The sequence below is a fragment of the Anomaloglossus baeobatrachus genome, chromosome 10, assembly GCF_048569485.1.
Source record: "Anomaloglossus baeobatrachus isolate aAnoBae1 chromosome 10, aAnoBae1.hap1, whole genome shotgun sequence".
Classification (NCBI taxonomy): domain Eukaryota; kingdom Metazoa; phylum Chordata; class Amphibia; order Anura; family Aromobatidae; genus Anomaloglossus; species Anomaloglossus baeobatrachus.
The window spans coordinates 17150611-17167798 of NC_134362.1; the positions used below are offsets into that span (position 1 = coordinate 17150611).

General features: G+C 53.4%; 1 protein-coding gene across 5 annotated transcripts in view; it reads right to left on the reverse strand.

The window, feature by feature from the left end:
- LOC142255331 (uncharacterized) overlaps positions 1 to 17188 on the reverse strand; it is a 110326-nt gene that overhangs the window by 16083 nt on the left and 77055 nt on the right. For all 5 annotated transcript variants that reach the window (XM_075326883.1, XM_075326882.1, XM_075326881.1 and 2 more), the window contains exons 22-28: positions 15963 to 16114; positions 13633 to 13783; positions 4980 to 5108; positions 4618 to 4761; positions 3006 to 3103; positions 2458 to 2592; positions 414 to 525 (exon numbers count right to left, since the gene is read on the reverse strand). In XM_075326883.1, coding sequence (XP_075182998.1) covers positions 414 to 525; positions 2458 to 2592; positions 3006 to 3103; positions 4618 to 4761; positions 4980 to 5108; positions 13633 to 13783; positions 15963 to 16114 — 921 coding nt within the window. The remainder of the gene's footprint in view (positions 1 to 413; positions 526 to 2457; positions 2593 to 3005; positions 3104 to 4617; positions 4762 to 4979; positions 5109 to 13632; positions 13784 to 15962; positions 16115 to 17188) is intronic.

Genomic DNA, 17188 nt, shown 5'->3' on the forward strand with positions numbered 1-17188 from the left:
TTCCCTGCAAACGAGGAATTGGCTCAAAGGGAATAAAAAGGAAAAAATGTTTGGCCACGAGTGACAAAACCCGGCACCCTAAAGTGGAGCCTGCGCCCCACCTCTACGATGAGCCCCGCCTCCACGATGCGCCCCGCCTCCACGACGATCCCCGTCTCCACGACGCGTCTCGCCTCCACAATGCGCCCAGTCTCCACCATGCTCCCTGTCTACATGACGCTCCCCGCCTCCACCATGCGCCCCGCCCTCCACCATGCACCCCGCTCCTCCACCATGCACCCCGCTCCTCCACCATCTGCCGCGCTCCTCCACCGTGCGCCCCGCTCCTCCACCATGCGCCCCGTCTCCACAATGCGCCCCGTCTCCACAATGCGCCCCATCTCCGCCATGCTCCCCGCCGGGCAGACACTTACTGTTTGCAGAGCGAGGTTCTGAGTGGGATCGATGATTAAGGCTTCCCGTTCGTCGTCTGACTCCATCTGGAGAGAGAACTCGTAGTCTCTGGAAGGCGACTTTGTTTCGAGCCTAAAACAGACAGACACAACACATTTATAAATGAGGATGCGCTGCCAGTTTCGGGTAATTAGGTGGCATTTGCAAACATATTACAAGAGCAGCGATGAGACGCAGAAAGAGCAGAATGCAAGGAAGAAAACATAAAAAGGAGACGGGAGCGGTGAAGGCCTTTTTACTGGACCATCTAATGAAAGTGACCACCGCAGGGGGCAAAATATTCAGCTCCGTACAAGAAATGCCAACTTGCATCATGATGGAGGATTTGTACGGCAAACCGAAAAATTCTGCCAAAGGAGTCATTTGTATTTATGAGGACGGCGCCGTGTAATGCTTCATTTTGCCAGTGGAGGCGCTGCTGCAGAAATAAACACTTGTACACAGATTTCCCTACAGATCGCAACCGCAGGAGTAACCATGATTTTAGGAACCGGTCCACCAAACCGGGATGGTGCAATGCAGGCGGCGACTCTAATTAGGCAACCATTTTATGATTATCTGAAAGTGGCTCATAGATTTATGTCACTAGGCACGCGACAATTAAAACCCGCAATCAGGAGAGGCGCCGGTGATGCCGGTAAGGTAGGAGGAGGGTCGTAGGGTTCTGGTCTGACGGCCACGGGCTACTGATGTGGCCACTGGAGCCAGATAATATTTTTGCTTAACTTTACATATGACCCATTACCGTATTTTTCAGACTATAAAACTCACTTTTCCTCCCAAAAATCTGGGAGGAAAATGAGGGGTGCATCATATAATACGAATGCAACTTACTGGGAGGTGGTGGAGAGGGGGTCACAGAAGGCAGGCGCAGTCCTGGGGCCTGTGGGGCGCTGTGCTGGGGTCTGCAGGGTGCTGTGCTGGAGCTTGCAGGGCGCTGTGCTGGGGCCTGTGGGGTGCTGTACTGGTGTGCTGGGGCCTGCAGGGTGCTGTGCTGGGGCTTGCAGGGCGCTGTGCTGGGGCCTGTGGGGCGCTGTACTGGGGCCTGCAGGGTGCTGTGCTGCTGTGCTGGGGCTTGCGGGGCGCTGTGCTGGGGCCTGTAGGGTGCTGTGCTGGGGGCTGCAGGGTGCTGTGCTGGGGGCTGCAGGGTGCTGTGCTGGGGCTTGCAGGGCGCTGTGCTGGGGCCTGTGGGGCGCTGTGCTGGGGCCTGCAGGGTGCTGTGCTGCTGTGCTGGGGCCTGCAGGGTGCTGTGCTGCTGTGCTGGGGCCTGCAGGGTGCTGTGCTGCTGTGCTGGGGCTTGCGGGGCGCTGTGCTGGGGCCTGTAGGGTGCTGTGCTGGGGGCTGCAGGGTGCTGTGCTGCTGTGCTGTGGGCTACTGTGCTGCGAGCAGTGAGTTCAGGGGCATCCTGAAAATGTCGGCAGTGCGGCCTTCAATTAATGGCGCCCGGAGGCATCGACCTGTTCCACCACCGGCCTGCCTCCTGTGACCCCTCTCCCTCTGGGAAGGGACCACCAGATTATCTGACGGACTCCATTTTTTTTCTCTAAATTTGGGGTGCGTCTTATAATCTATTGTGTCTTATAAACCGAAATTTTTTTCATCTTTGAATCTTCAACAAAAACTCTAAATCAATCGGCTTTGCAAAAAAGTGGCTGGGACTATATGGTGGCTTTCGGTATGACAGCTACCTGTGCAGTAGAACACAATATGTGTGCCAGCTATCATCGAGCGTACATCTCACCCGCTATGTCCTCCATTATAGACAATGCGACCACTGACCTCTCATCGTACATTTTGTATAAACGTCTCTCAACCAAGAGGGCAAAAAATATGCAGAATTAATGCAAATGCCCAAACTCTGCAACTGTCTGCACACCGGCTTGGAGAAATGGAAAATCCCCCCATGTGCGAAAGTTGCACTGGAGCAATAAAACAATAATTGCAGCACTAAACATGGCCGCATGAGTGTCAGCTACCCGAAATGTATCAGTAAAGACCCCAGACCTCTGGCTCTGCTTTTCGGTGAGATGCAGCGCCTCCTCCGCAGCCTCCCTCTGCGCCTTCTCCTCCGTCAGCCGGTCAGACAGCGCCGACAGCTCTTGTTGAGTCGCGTTATGGCGGAGTTCAGACTCGGCAAGCCTAAGAGAAAGAAAAGGGGAATGAAAGAACCATAATTGCTGGTAAGAGTCCGAATATCAGGGGTGATCTGTACGGGAGCGGTGCACACGTCGGCCATCGTTACCTGGGATTCCATACTATGTCATTTGGGAATCCTACGGGGGGCTCCAGACGATCGCCTACGCATCATCGTGCATCAACCAGCAGCACACGGCCAATATGTGCTGCATCCATGAAACCCCCAAAAGCATGAGAAAAATAAAAATCTACCTCCCGCGCGGAGGAGGGGGATCTGTTCCAACTCCTCGGTTCCTTCTGAACGGCGCTACAGCAATCGGGAGGCTTCTGACAATATCACTTGTCTCAAGGACGGGCGAAGAGATCGCTACGTCTTTATATAACAGAATAAGTCTCCGGAGGGAACATTTACACACCTTCTCCTCAGCTCGGCCAGTTCAGCAGTGTCTATTTCCACCAGAACGTTGGCCCTCTCCTGGGGCGCTCCGGGGGGAACCTCCGTCAGGACGTCGTTCTGCCAGAAACAAGCAGGAGTTAGCGATTCGGGAGAGAAAGGGCCGAGGAGGCCGGAAATCAATATCTGTAACGACGCGGAAAAGGAAACTCAAACTGAACTCATTGTGGAAGATTTCAGGCGTACTACAACTCCCAGCAGGCCTGGACAGCCACAGGAGCATGCTGAGAGTTGTAGTCTCACAACAGCTAAGTGCAAAGGGTTACTGAGCCCTGAAATACAGCAATTCCAGGGTCAGGATTGGTGGAGGGTGCGGGAGGCCGATCCCAACCGAATATATTGTATTTTTAGAATTATAAGACGCACTAAAGTGAAGGGTGCGTCTTATAATCTGAATGTAGCATACCGGGGTGGTGGAGAGGGGTCGCAGGGGGCCGGGGGAATGCTGTAGCGGTTGTGCAGGGGCTGCGATAGCTGGGCTGGTGCTGCGGCGCCTGTGTGGTGTCTGCGGTGGCTGAGCTGGTACTGCGCAGCGGGCGGTCAGGAAAATAATGTCATCCAGAGTCGGCGCGTGCGCACATGGAGCTCTCAGCTGAAGATCTCATCTGCACACGCACCGCCTCCAACCCACTGATCTCCCAGCAGCAGACGTAAAGAAAATGGCACCCGGAGGTGGCGCTGGCGCAGATTATATCTCAGCTTGCCATTGAGCTGAGAGCAATCTGTGCTGACTCCGAGCGCCATTTCTTTGAAGCCCTCACCGCCCACAGCCACCACAGCCCAAGCCCCACCACAGCTGCCCCAGCCACTGCCGCCTCCACCCAAGCACAGCTGCCCCAGCCGCCAAAGCCCCTGCACAGCCGACAGTTTCTAAGACACCCACTGCCTCCTGTGACACCGCCCCTGCCTACCCGCGACACCGCCCATGCCTACCCGCGACACCGCCCCTGCCTACCCGCGACACCGCCCCTGCCTACCCGCGACACCGCCCCTGCCTACCCGCGACACCGCCCCTGCCTACCCGCGACACCGTCCCTGCCTACCCGCGACACCGCCCATGCCTACCCGCGACACCGCCCATGCCTACCCGCGACACCTCCCCTGCCTACCCACGACACAGCCCCTGCCTACCCGCGACACCGCCCATGCCTACCCGCGACACCGCCCATGCCTACCCGTGACACCGCCCCTGCCTACCCGCGACACCGCCCCTGCCTACCCGCGACACCGTCCCTGCCTCCCGTGACCCCGCTCCACCACCGCTGCTGCCCCCTTCGGTAAGACACCACCAGATTATAAGATGGGCCCCATTTTTTTTTCACCCTTTTTAGCTCTGAATTTGGGGTACGTCTTATAAAACGGAAAATATGGTAAATTGATGGGATATCCTAGTGATATGTCCCAACTTTATGGGATATGAGCCTCCCTTTAGCATCAGTGAATGCACTCTGAAACCTCTGACGATGTGAACCCCAAAAAAGATGCATGTAAAGCAGGTGCGGGTTTTCCATTTTTAGATTTCCATGTGTGCACATAGCTTTGCCGACGCTCGGACCCCATCATTAGGACCTCACCCGGTTTGTGACCTGCAGGTCTCGCTGCAGCTTGTAATATTGATTCTGCAGGTCGGTGTATCTCAGCTGAGTATCTCGCAGTCCCTGTGATACGCCCTTCAGCTGAGCGGACAGGACCGCATTCATCTCCATAGATTCCATCGCCTAATGGGAAAAGAGAATGGATGTCGCTTACCAGCAGCAGGTCGCATTGTAAAGGAAGGCACCTACTGATAAGAGAGAACAATAGCTCTGCACCGTTATCTAGCGGCTGTTAATGAATCCTTAGGCTCTTTATGGGGGAGGGGCAGCATATAGCACATACAGGGAATGAATCACGCCATTACCAGGGTATAAATACCAGGAGGCCATGTGTGGCTCACCTTCGTATTCAGCTGCTGGATTATCAGGTCCCTCTGCTGGATTTCATTCCTCCATTCCTTATCTTCACCGGCCAGATTACTATTCTCTGTGGCTATCGGGCTCCCGACCAGCGCCATCCTCTCCACCCCCTGCAAGTAACAAAGAAGGGAATTTTGTTACTTACCGTAAATTCCTTTTCTTCTAGCTCCTATTGGGAGACCCAGACGATTGGGTGTATAGCACTGCCTCCGGAGGCCACACAAAGCAATTACACTAAAAAGTGTAAGGCCCCTCCCCTTCTGGCTATACACCCCCAGTGGGATCACTGGCTCACCAGTTTTAGTGCAAAAGCAAGAAGGAGGAAAGCCAATAACTGGTTTAAACAAATTCACTCCGAAGTAACATCGGAGAACTGAAAACCATTCAACATGAACAACATGTGTACCCGAAAAACAACCAAAAATCCCGAAGGACAACAGGGCGGGTGCTGGGTCTCCCAATAGGAGCTAGAAGAAAAGGAATTTACGGTAAGTAACAAAATTCCCTTCTTCTTCGGCGCTCCATTGGGAGACCCAGACGATTGGGACGTCCAAAAGCTGTCCCTGGGTGGGTAAATAATACCTCATGTTAGAGCTGCAAAGACAGCCCTCCCCTACGGGGAGGCAACTGCCGCCTGCAGGACTCTTCTACCTAGGCTGGCGTCCGCCGAAGCATAGGTATGCACCTGATAATGTTTGGTGAAAGTGTGCAGACTCGACCAGGTAGCTGCCTGGCACACCTGTTGAGCCGTAGCCTGGTGTCGTAATGCCCAGGACGCACCCACGGCTCTGGTAGAATGGGCCTTCAGCCCTGATGGAACCGGAAGCCCAGCAGAACGGTAGGCTTCAGGAATTGGTTCTTTGATCCATCGAGCCAGGGTGGCTTTGGAAGCCTGCGACCCTTTGTGCTTACCAGCGACAAGGACAAAGAGTGCATCCGAGCGGCGCAGGGGCGCCGTGGGGGAAATGTAGATTCTGAGTGCTCTCACCAGATCCAACAAATGTAAATCCTTTTCATACCGATGAACTGCATGCGGATAAAAGGAAGGTAAGGAGATATCCTGATTAAGATGAAAAGAGGATACCACCTTAGGGAGAAACTCCTGAATGGGGCGCAGCACTACCTTGTCCTGGTGGAACACCAGGAAAGGAGCTTTGGATGACAGCGCTGCTAGTTCAGACACTCTCCGAAGAGACGTGACCGCTACCAGAAAGGCCACTTTCTGTGAGAGTCGAGAAAGTGACACATCCCTCAGAGGCTCGAAGGGCGGCTTCTGGAGAGCAACAAGGACCTTGTTTAGATCCCACGGATCCAACGGCCGCCTGTACGGAGGTACGATATGACAAACCCCCTGCAGGAACGTGCGCACCTGAGAAAGTCGTGCTAGACGCTTCTGAAAAAAACACGGATAGTGCCGAGACTTGCCCTTTAAGGGAGCCGAGCGACAAGCCCTTTTCCAACCCAGATTGCAGGAAGGAAAGAACGACAGGTAACGCGAATGGCCAGGGGGATACTCCTTGTGCAGAGCACCAGGATAAGAAAATCTTCCACGTTCTGTGGTAGATCTTAGCAGAAGTGGACTTCCTAGCCTGTCTCATGGTGGCCACGACCCCTTGGGGTAATCCTGAAGACGCTAGGATCCAGGACTCAATGGCCACACAGTCAGGTTCAGGGCCGCAGAATTCCGATGGAAAAACGGCCCTTGGGACAGTAAGTCTGGACGGTCTGGTAGTGCCCACGGTTGGCCGACCGTGAGATGCCACAGATCCGGGTACCACGACCTCCTCGGCCAGTCTGGGGCGACGAGTATGACGCGGCCGCAATCGGATCTGATCTTGCGTAACACTCTGGGCAAGAGTGCCAGAGGTGGAAACACATAAGGGAGCCGGAACTGCGACCAATCTTGCACTAAGGCGTCTGCCGCCAGAGCTCTTTGATCGCGAGACCGCGCTATGAAGGTCGGGACCTTGTTGTTGTGCCGAGACGCCATTAGGTCGACGTCCGGCACCCCCCAGCGGCGGCAGATTTCCTGAAACACGTCCGGGTGAAGGGACCATTCCCCTGCGTCCATGCCCTGGCGACTGAGGAAGTCTGCTTCCCAGTTTTCTACGCCCGGGATGTGAACTGCTGATATGGTGGATGCTCTTTCCTCCACCCACATCAGAATCCGCCTGACTTCCTGGAAGGCTTGCCGACTGCGTGTCCCTCCTTGGTGGTTGATGTATGCCACCGCTGTGGAGTTGTCCGACTGAATTCGGATCTGCTTTCCTTCCAGCCACTGCTGGAAGGCTAATAGGGCAAGATACACTGCCCTGATTTCCAGAACATTGATCTGAAGGGTGGACTCCTGCTGAGTCCACGTCCCTTGAGCCCTGTGGTGGAGAAAAACTGCTCCCCACCCTGACAGACTCGCGTCTGTCGTGACCACTGCCCAGGATGGGGGCAGGAAGGATCTTCCCTGTGATAATGAGGTGGGAAGGAGCCACCATAGCAGAGAATCCTTGGCCGTCTGAGAAAGGGAGACTTTCCTGTCTAGGGAAGTTGTCTTCCCGTCCCATTGGCGGAGAATGTCCCATTGAAGTGGGCGCAGATGAAACTGCGCGAACGGGACTGCCTCCATTGCTGCCACCATCTTCCCTAGGAAGTGCATGAGGCGCCTTAAGGGGTGCGACTGACCCTGAAGGAGAGACTGCACCCCTGTCTGTAGTGACCGCTGCTTGTCCAGCGGAAGCTTCACTATTGCTGAGAGAGTATGAAACTCCATGCCAAGATACGTTAGTGATTGAGTCGGTGCCAGGTTTGACTTTGAAAAGTTGATGATCCACCCGAAAGTCTGGAGAGTCTCCAGCGCAACATTCAGGCTGTGTTGGCATGCCTCTTGAGAGGGTGCTTTGACAAGTAGATCGTCTAAATAAGGGATCACGGAATGTCCCTGAGAATGCAAGACTGCTACCACTGCCGCCATGACCTTGGTGAAAACCCGTGGGGCTGTCGCCAGACCAAATGGCAGAGCTACGAACTGGAGATGGTCGTCTCCTATCACGAAACGTAGAAAACGTTGGTGCTCTGTAGCAATCGGCACGTGGAGATAAGCATCTTTGATGTCTATTGATGCAAGGAAATCTCCTTGAGACATTGATGCAATGACGGAGCGGAGGGATTCCATCCGGAACCGCCTGGCGTTCACATGCTTGTTGAGCAGCTTTAGGTCCAGAACAGGACGAAACGAGCCGTCCTTTTTTGGAACCACAAAGAGATTGGAGTAAAAACCTTGCCCTTGTTCCTGCTGAGGAACAGGGATCACCACTCCTTCTGCTTTTAGTCAGCACACCGCCTGCATCAGGGCATCTGCTCGGTCGGGATGTGGGGAGGTTCTGAAGAACCGAGGCGGAGGACGAGAACTGAATTCTATCCTGTACCCGTGAGACAAAATGTCTGCTACCCACCGGTCTTTGACCTGTGGCAGCCAAATGTCGCAAAAGCGGGAGAGCCTGCCACCGACCGAGGATGCGGAGGGATGAGGCCGAAAGTCATGAGGCAGCCGCCTTGGAAGCGGTTCCTCCGGTTGCTTTCTTGGGGCGTGAGTGAGCCCGCCAGGAATCTGAGCTCCTTTGCTCCTTCTGAGTCCCTTTGGACGAGGAGAATTGGGTCTTGCCGGAGCCTCGAAAGGACCGAAACCTCGACTGCCACTTCCTCTGTTGAGGTTTGCTTGATCTGGGCTGGGGTAAGGAGGAGTCTTTACCCTTGGATTGTTTAATGATTTCAGCCAATTGTTCACCAAACAGTCTGTCTCCAGATAGTGGCAAGCTGGTTAAACATTTTTTGGAAGCAGAATCCGCTTTCCATTCCTTTAACCACAAGGCTCTGCGCAAGACAACAGAGTTGGCGGCCGCCATAGAGGTACGGCTCGTAGAGTCCAGGACAGCGTTGATAGCGTAAGTCGCAAACGCAGACATTTGCCAGGTTAGGGACGCTACTCGCGGCACTGCTGGACGTATGATAGAGTCCACCTGTGCCAGACCAGCTGAAATAGCTTGGAGTGCCCACACGGCCGCGAATGCTGGAGCAAACGACGCGCCGATAGCTTCATAGACAGACTTTAACCAAAGGTCCATCTGTCTGTCATTGGCATCTTTAAGTGAAGCCCCATCCTCCACTGCAACTATGGATCTAGCCGCAAGCCTGGAGATTGGGGGGTCCACCTTTGGACACTGGGTCCAGCGTTTGACCACGTCAGGGGGAAAGGGATAACGTGTATCCTTAAGACGTTTGGAGAAACGCTTGTCTGGGTAAGCATAGTGTTTCTGGACTGATTCTCTGAAGTCAGCGTGGTCCAGAAAAGTACTCAGTTTACGCTTGGGATACCTGAAATGGAACTTCTCCTGCTGTGCAGCTGCCTCCTCTGCAGAAGGGGCAGGGGGAGAAATTTCCAATAGACTATTGATGGCCGCTATAAGGTCATTCACCATGGCGTCACCATCAGGAGTATCCAGATTGAGAGCGGTTTCAGGATTAGACTCCTGATCACCCTCCTCTGTCTCATCATGTAGAGACTCTTCTCGCTGAGACCCTGATCCGCGTGATGACGTGGAGGGTCTCTCCCAGCGAGCACGCTTAGGCTTCCTGGGACTGTCATCTGAATCAGAGCCGTCAGGCTGAGATGCCTGGGACCCCCTTGAATCACGGATTAACTCCAACTGAGGGGGACCGGGGAACGTTGCCGCAGCAGTGTCCATGGTCTGAGTAACTGGCCTGGCCTGCAAGGTCTCTAGTATCTTTGTCATAGTGACAGACATCTTGTCAGCAAAAACTGCAAACCCTGTCCCCGTCACCGGGACAGGGTTCACCGGTGACTCTGCCTGGGCCACTACCACCATAGACTCCGGCTGACGAAGTGGCACAGGGACCGAACATTGCACACAATGGGGGTCATTGTAACCTGCCGGTAGATCAGCCCCACAAGCGGCACAAGCAGCGCTTACAGCCTGTGTCTTGGCACCCTTGCGTTTTGCGGATGACATGTTGTCGTCTCCTCAGAGTAAGATAGGGTATACAGCCAAGAAGCGACCTTACAGTGCAATATATATATACATATATATATGGTATAGAGAAAAAAGGTACACCAAAATAACACTGTGGCACTAGTGGGGCCAGCACTAAAGTGCTGCTTACCGCCCGCTAAACGCGGGTGTGTGGTCGCCCGAATCCCTTGTCTGGGTCTCCCAGAGCCTGTGTCCGTTCTCCAGCCAGACTGCATGTAGGAATGGCTGCCGGCGTCCTATGGAGAGGGGCGGGCCCTGGGCGTGTGCAGACAAAGAGCGGGAAACCTGCGTCCCCCTGTGCTCAGTGAGAGGGCTGGAGCATGTAAATAAGACTCCAGCCCTCGGCGCTGATTAATCGTACAGCGTCTCTCCCTTGCCCTGATTGACAGGGTGGGGGCGGGAACGAAGCGGAGCTAGGCCGCAGAAGCCGGGGACTAAATTTATAAGCGACGCCGTCGTAAAAGCACGGTCGGCGCTAAGTCCCCGGCGCACTACAAGTCGCAGCCGCGCCGCCGCTCCAGGGGCGGCCGGCGCGGCAGTCCCCAACACATAAAGTCACTCAGAAAAACTGTAGTGACTGTAACCCCAGCGCGCAGCGCTACTGTCCCCGGCGCACTAGCACACCCAGCAAGTCTGGAATGTGCGCGGCCTGTTTGGGACACAGAGTACCTGAATGTCGCAGGGCCTTGTCCCTGAACGGTACCCAGCTCCGTATCCAGCAGGTTCCATGGGTCTGTGGATGGAGCCCGGCCTCAGGGCTTGGGGGCCGGTAAGATCCCACTTCCTCAGAGCCCCTCAGGGGGATGGGGAAGGAAAACAGCATGTGGGCTCCAGCCTCCGTACCCACGATGGGTACCTCAACCTTAACAAACACCGCCGACATAAAGTGGGGTGAGAAGGGAGCATGCTGGGGGCCCTAGTATGGGCCCTCTTTTCTTCCATCCGACATAGTCAGCAGCTGCTGCTGACTAAACAGTGGAGCTATGCGTGGATGTCTGACCTCCTTCGCACAAAGCAGAAAACTGGTGAGCCAGTGATCCCACTGGGGGTGTATAGCCAGAAGGGGAGGGGCCTTACACTTTTTAGTGTAATGCTTTGTGTGGCCTCCGGAGGCAGTACTATACACCCAATCGTCTGGGTCTCCCAATGGAGCGCCGAAGAAATATTCTTTTATAACTCATAGAACCGAGGTCCTGATGGCAATTCTAATACTATATAAAGGTCTATAGTACACGGACGAAACAAGGGTGAGTGGTACAGTACACGGACCAAACAGGGGTAAGTGGTATAGTACACGGACGAAACAGGGCTGAGGGGTATAGTACACGGACGAAACAGGGGTGAGGGGTACAGTACACAGACGATACAGGGGTAAGGGGTATAGTACACGGACGAAACAGGGGTGAGGGGTATAGTACACGGACGATACAGGGGTGAGGGGTACAGTACACAGACGATACAGGGGTGAGGGGTATAGTACACGGACGAAACAGGGGTGAGGGGTATAGTACACGGACCAAACAGTGGTAAGGAGTACAGTACATGGACGAAACAGGGTTAAGGGGTATAATACACAGACCAAACAGGGGTAAGGAGTACAGTACACGGACGAAACAGGTGTGAGGGGTATAGTACATGGACGAAACAGGGGTAAGGGGTATAGACAACGGACCAAACAGGGGTGAGGGGTACAGGACATGGACCAAACAAGAGTAAGGGGTATAGTACACGGACGAAACAGGGATAAGGGGTATAGTACACAACCAAACAGGGGTGAGGGGGACAGTACGCGGACCAAACAGGGGGGAAGGGGTATAGTATACAGACCAAACAGGGGTAAGGGTTATAGTACACGGACCAAACGGGGGTAAGGGGTATAGTACACGGACCAAACAGAGGTAAGGGGTATAGTACACGGATCAAACAGGGGTAAGGGGTATAGTACACGGACCAAACAGGGGTAAGGGGTATAGTGCACGGACGAAACAGGGGTAAGGGGTATAGTACACGGACCAAACAGGGGTAAGGGGTATAGTGCACGGACGAAATAGGGGTAAGGGTATAGTATACGGACCAAACAGGGGTAAGGGGTATAGTATACTGTTACGGAGGGGACGATTGGCTATAAAATAATAAGATGCCAATCGTCGCCCGAAGTCTGCCGGGGGGATGACAAGGTCACTACGGAACTTGTGGACGGATATAGCAACTAAGGAGAACCAAATGAAAATGAAGGGGATGTTTAAGGGCACACCCCAACGTGTAGCGTGTCCCTGTTAGCGTCACAGGTAACGCAGGAATCGATCACGTGTGTAGGGACACGTCAGACTGAGAGGTAACCCAGTTAGCATCACTGGGAAACTGAGGAGACAGAGACTGAACCGGTCACATGCGTAGGGAACACGACAGACGGGTAGGATAGCCTGGTTAGCGTACACAGGTCTGCCACAGGCACTGCAGAATACCGGTCACGTGTGTACGGGGAACGTCAGACTGCGTGGGCTACCCAGTTAGCGTCACTGGGCACCTGAAGGCTGGTACACATACACACAAGTCTGCCACAGGCACTGCAGACTACTGGTCACGTGCGTAAGGGGCATGTCAGACCGGGTGGGCTACCCAGCTAGCGTTACTGGTCGCCCGAGGACTGATAGGACAGACTGACCCTCACAGTGCCAAGATACAAGTGTACCAAGATACGAATACCTGGTACCGACGCCTAGGCCTGATTAACTCTGTCCTATCGCACACACGCACCTGCCACAAGCACTGCAGGAAAGATGGCGCTGGAACCCAGGCAAACATGCAGCACAGCCCGCTCACTGAGCTGCAGCAATGCAGAATGACGCTCGAGCCCCGATGGGCGTGGTTACGGACCTTTTATAGCGGCCTCCCTGGCCCAATCCACATGGCATGTGGTAATGGCACCGGTTGCGGCCATCTTGCGGCCGCCACGTCACTGCGACCAATAAGCGGCCGCCGCGTCAGCGATGACATCACGCGCATGAGCAATAGCGGTAATCTCGCACTTAGTGCCTGAAGAGGCTGTGGGAACCTGAGCATGCGCGGTAGCGCTAAATGAGCACTTAGGCTCAGAACGGTTGAAGACTCTAGCCACCTGATGCCCCCTCAGCCCGACACCTCGAGTGATGAACAGATGGCTCTGTGGAGTCGACCGGTCCCAATGTGGGAGTCAATGACGGGACTGGACCGGTTCGGGACTCAGAAGGACCCCGAACCCTAACATACACAGACCACACAGGGGTAAGGGGTATAGAACACGGACGAAATAGGGGTGAGGGGTATAGAACACGGACAAAACAGGGGTGAGGGTTATAGAACACGGACGAAACAGGGGTCAGGGTTATAGAACACGGACGAAACAGGGGTGAGGGGTATAGTACACGGACCAAACAGGGGTGAGGGGTATAGTACACGGACCAAACAGGGGTGAGGGGTAGAGTACACGGACCAAACAGGGGTGAGGGGTAGAGTACACGGACCAAACAGGGGTGAGGGGTATAGAACACGGACCAAAAGGGTAAGAGGTATAGTACATTACTATTTCTACATCCATATGCCCGGATCTTACCTTCTCTGTATACAGTGTACCCCTCGGTTTTCCACTTTCCTGGATCTTCTGCCGTTCTCCGATCTGTCGCTCTCTCTCGGTGGTGATGCTTCTGCGGTGCTGCTGCTCTCGGGCGGCCTCGGACTCAGCCACAAGAACATTTTTTTCGGATCTTGGAGTAGAAAGAAAAAACAAAACAAGAAATAAAATAAATAAATAAATAAATAAATAAATTTGAAAGAAGTGAATCAGTTTCTTTCAAGTTGAGTTCAGGTGACCACAAGATTCACAGGAAAGGTGAAGTATACACCAAACCAAATACACCTGCTCCATCCCCACCGCAAATACACCTGCTCCATCCCCACCGCAAATACACCTGCTCCATCCCCACCGCAAATACACCTGCTCCATCCCCACCGCAAATACACCTGCTCCATCCTCACCGCAAATACACCTGCTCCATCCCCACCGCAAATACACCTGCTCCATCCGCATCGCAAATACACCTGCTCCATCCCCACCGCAAATACACCTGCTCCATCCCCACCGCAAATACACCTGCTCCATCCCCACCGCAAATACACCTGCTCCATCCTCACCGCAAATACACCTGCTCCATCCCCACCGCAAATACACCTGCTCCATCCGCATCGCAAATACACCTGCTCCATCCCCACCGCAAATACACCTGCTCCATACGCACCGCAAATACACCTGCTCCATCGTCACCGCAAATACACCTGCTCCATCCCCACCGCAAATACACCTGCTCCATCCCCACCGCAAATACACCTGCTCCATCCCCACCGCAAATACACCTGCTCCATCCCCACCGCAAATACACCTGCTCCATCCCCACCGCAAATACACCTGCTCCATCCGCACCGCAAATACACCTGCTCCATCCGCACCGCAAATACACCTGCTCCATCCCCACCGCAAATACACCTGCTCCATCCCCACCGCAAATACACCTGCTCCATCCCCACCGCAAATACACCTGCTCCATCCGCATCGCAAATACACCTGCTCCATCCGCATCGCAAATACACCTGCTCCATCCCCACCGCAAATACACCTGCTCCATACGCACCGCAAATACACCTGCTCCATCGTCACCGCAAATACACCTGCTCCATCCCCACCGCAAATACACCTGCTCCATCCCCACCGCAAATACACCTGCTCCATCCCCACCGCAAATACACCTGCTCCATCCCCACCGCAAATACACCTGCTCCATCCCCACCGCAAATACACCTGCTCCATCCCCACCGCAAATACACCTGCTCCATCCGCACCGCAAATACACCTGCTCCATCCGCACCGCAAATACACCTGCTCCATCCTCACCGCAAATACACCTGCTCCATCCCCACCGCAAATACACCTGCTCCATCCCCACCGCAAATACACCTGCTCCATCCCCACCGCAAATACACCTGCTCCATCCCCACCGCAAATACACCTGCTCCATCCTCACCGCAAACACACCTGCTCCATCCCCACCGCAAATACACCTGCTCCATCCCCACCGCAAATACACCTGCTCCATCCCCACCGCAAATACACCTGCTCCATCCCCACCGCAAATACACCTGCTCCATCCCCACCGCAAATACACCTGCTCCATCCGCACTGCAGACCTACAGAGCCGAGTAAGCCATTACAATTGATCTTGTGGATCCTGCTGTACATACAAAAGTTGCGGCAGAAAATGCTGATATTTAGTGCACAGGTTCTTAACGTCATGACCCAAGATTGCCATCTTCTGCCAACCAAACAGATCCAGCATTCCCCGATACGGAGAGGCGCACCTCACATACTTCATACTAATGGAACTGTGATGTATGTTCATTAGTGATGAGCGGGCACTACCATGCTCAGGTGCTCAGTACTAATGATAAACAAGCATGGTAGTGCCCGCTCATCACTAGTTACGAGTACTGAGCATCCGAGCATGGTAGTGCCCGCTCATCATTAGTTACCAGTACTGAGTACCCGAGCATGGTAGTGCCCGCTCATCACTAGTTACCAGTACTGAGCATCTGAGCATGGTAGTGCCCGCTCATCACTAGTTACCAGTACTGAGCACCTGAGCATGGTAGTGCCCACTCATCACTAGTTACCAGTACTGAGCACCTGAGCATGGTAGTGCCCGCTCATCACTAGCTACCAGTACTGAGCACCTGAGCATGGTAGTGCCCGCTCATCACTAGTTACCAGTACTGAGCACCTGAGCATGGTAGTGCCCGCTCATCACTAGTTACGAGTACTGAACCTCCGAGCATGGTAGTGCCCGCTCATCACTAATCTCATGTCTACCTCTAGCTGGTGTATCACTATCGCACCTCAGCGTGGACAGCTCGTTCTCGTAGCCTGTGATGTCTTTCTCCAGTTTCTCCTGCACGGATTTTGCTTCTAGCAGCAGTTTCTCCAAATCCTGAATCCTTGTCCTAAGTTTTAGAGATTCTGAAGCAGAATTGCTGATCAGTTCTGTCACCTACAAAAAAAAGGGCACATAAGTAAATAAAAAGTTAGAAAGTCGTCACTTCCAGCTCCTAATAGATAAAAGTATGCAAACCACTTGACATGCCACCAGACAGAACACCACGGCCACCTATATAGGGTAATATAGACTGGATATTCCGCCCATATTGGAATACCATCCAAACATGCAATCCCCCCCCCCCCCCAAAAAAAAAGGTGTGCTTTACTCACCCTCACCAGGTCCCACATTAAGTCTTAGACATTATTCCTGATATCTTTTAAGGTCTGCAGTGCTGACATCACATTGATAGTGCTGCAGACAATCACTGACTTCAGCAGCTCTGCCCAAGTAGACGGCATGAGCCGCTCAGCTCAGTGATTGTCTGCAGCACTATCAATGTGATGTCAGCACTGCAAACAATAGCAGACACCAGGAGCAGCAACAGAGACTCGGACCTGGAACCAGGGAGGGTGAGTAAAGCACAGCTTTTTTTTTTTTTTTTTTTTAAACCAACCTGCACCCAGGGCATAGAGGTTGTCTATAAACTGAAAACCCCTTTAAGGAGGTTGAATATTATTAGGATTGGTCGACAACAAACAGTTTTACTCATAGATATATCCGTTTCTTATTTGTATCACTTCCGTGTGAAGACCTTACAGCCGTCCACACAAATTAGATAAAAGTCGGCCAAAATTGTCAATTTCGACTTTTTCACTTCGCCTTAATCCCTGTTAAAAAAGGTCTTGTGTTATGCTGGATTTTTAGTCCATTAAAGTGACACTTTCAGCAGGATTCTGCACAGTAATCTGAAGACAGCATGCGGCAAGAATTAAAACAGAACATTCAGCCCTGCTTGTCTTATCTCAGTATTTTTTTGGTTACATGTAATGTTAGCTTAAGCCTTTTATCTTTATGGTTAGTGGGTCTCAGCAGGGCATGAATTGTAGTCTGACTCCGCCCCCCCCTCTGTGATTGGCAGCTACTGTCTATGGAAATGTACACTGAAAGCCTAGTGTGGGCGGGGACAGCCCTGCTTGTCTTATCTCAGTCTTTTTTTGTTTATCTGCAATGTTAGCTTAAGCCTCT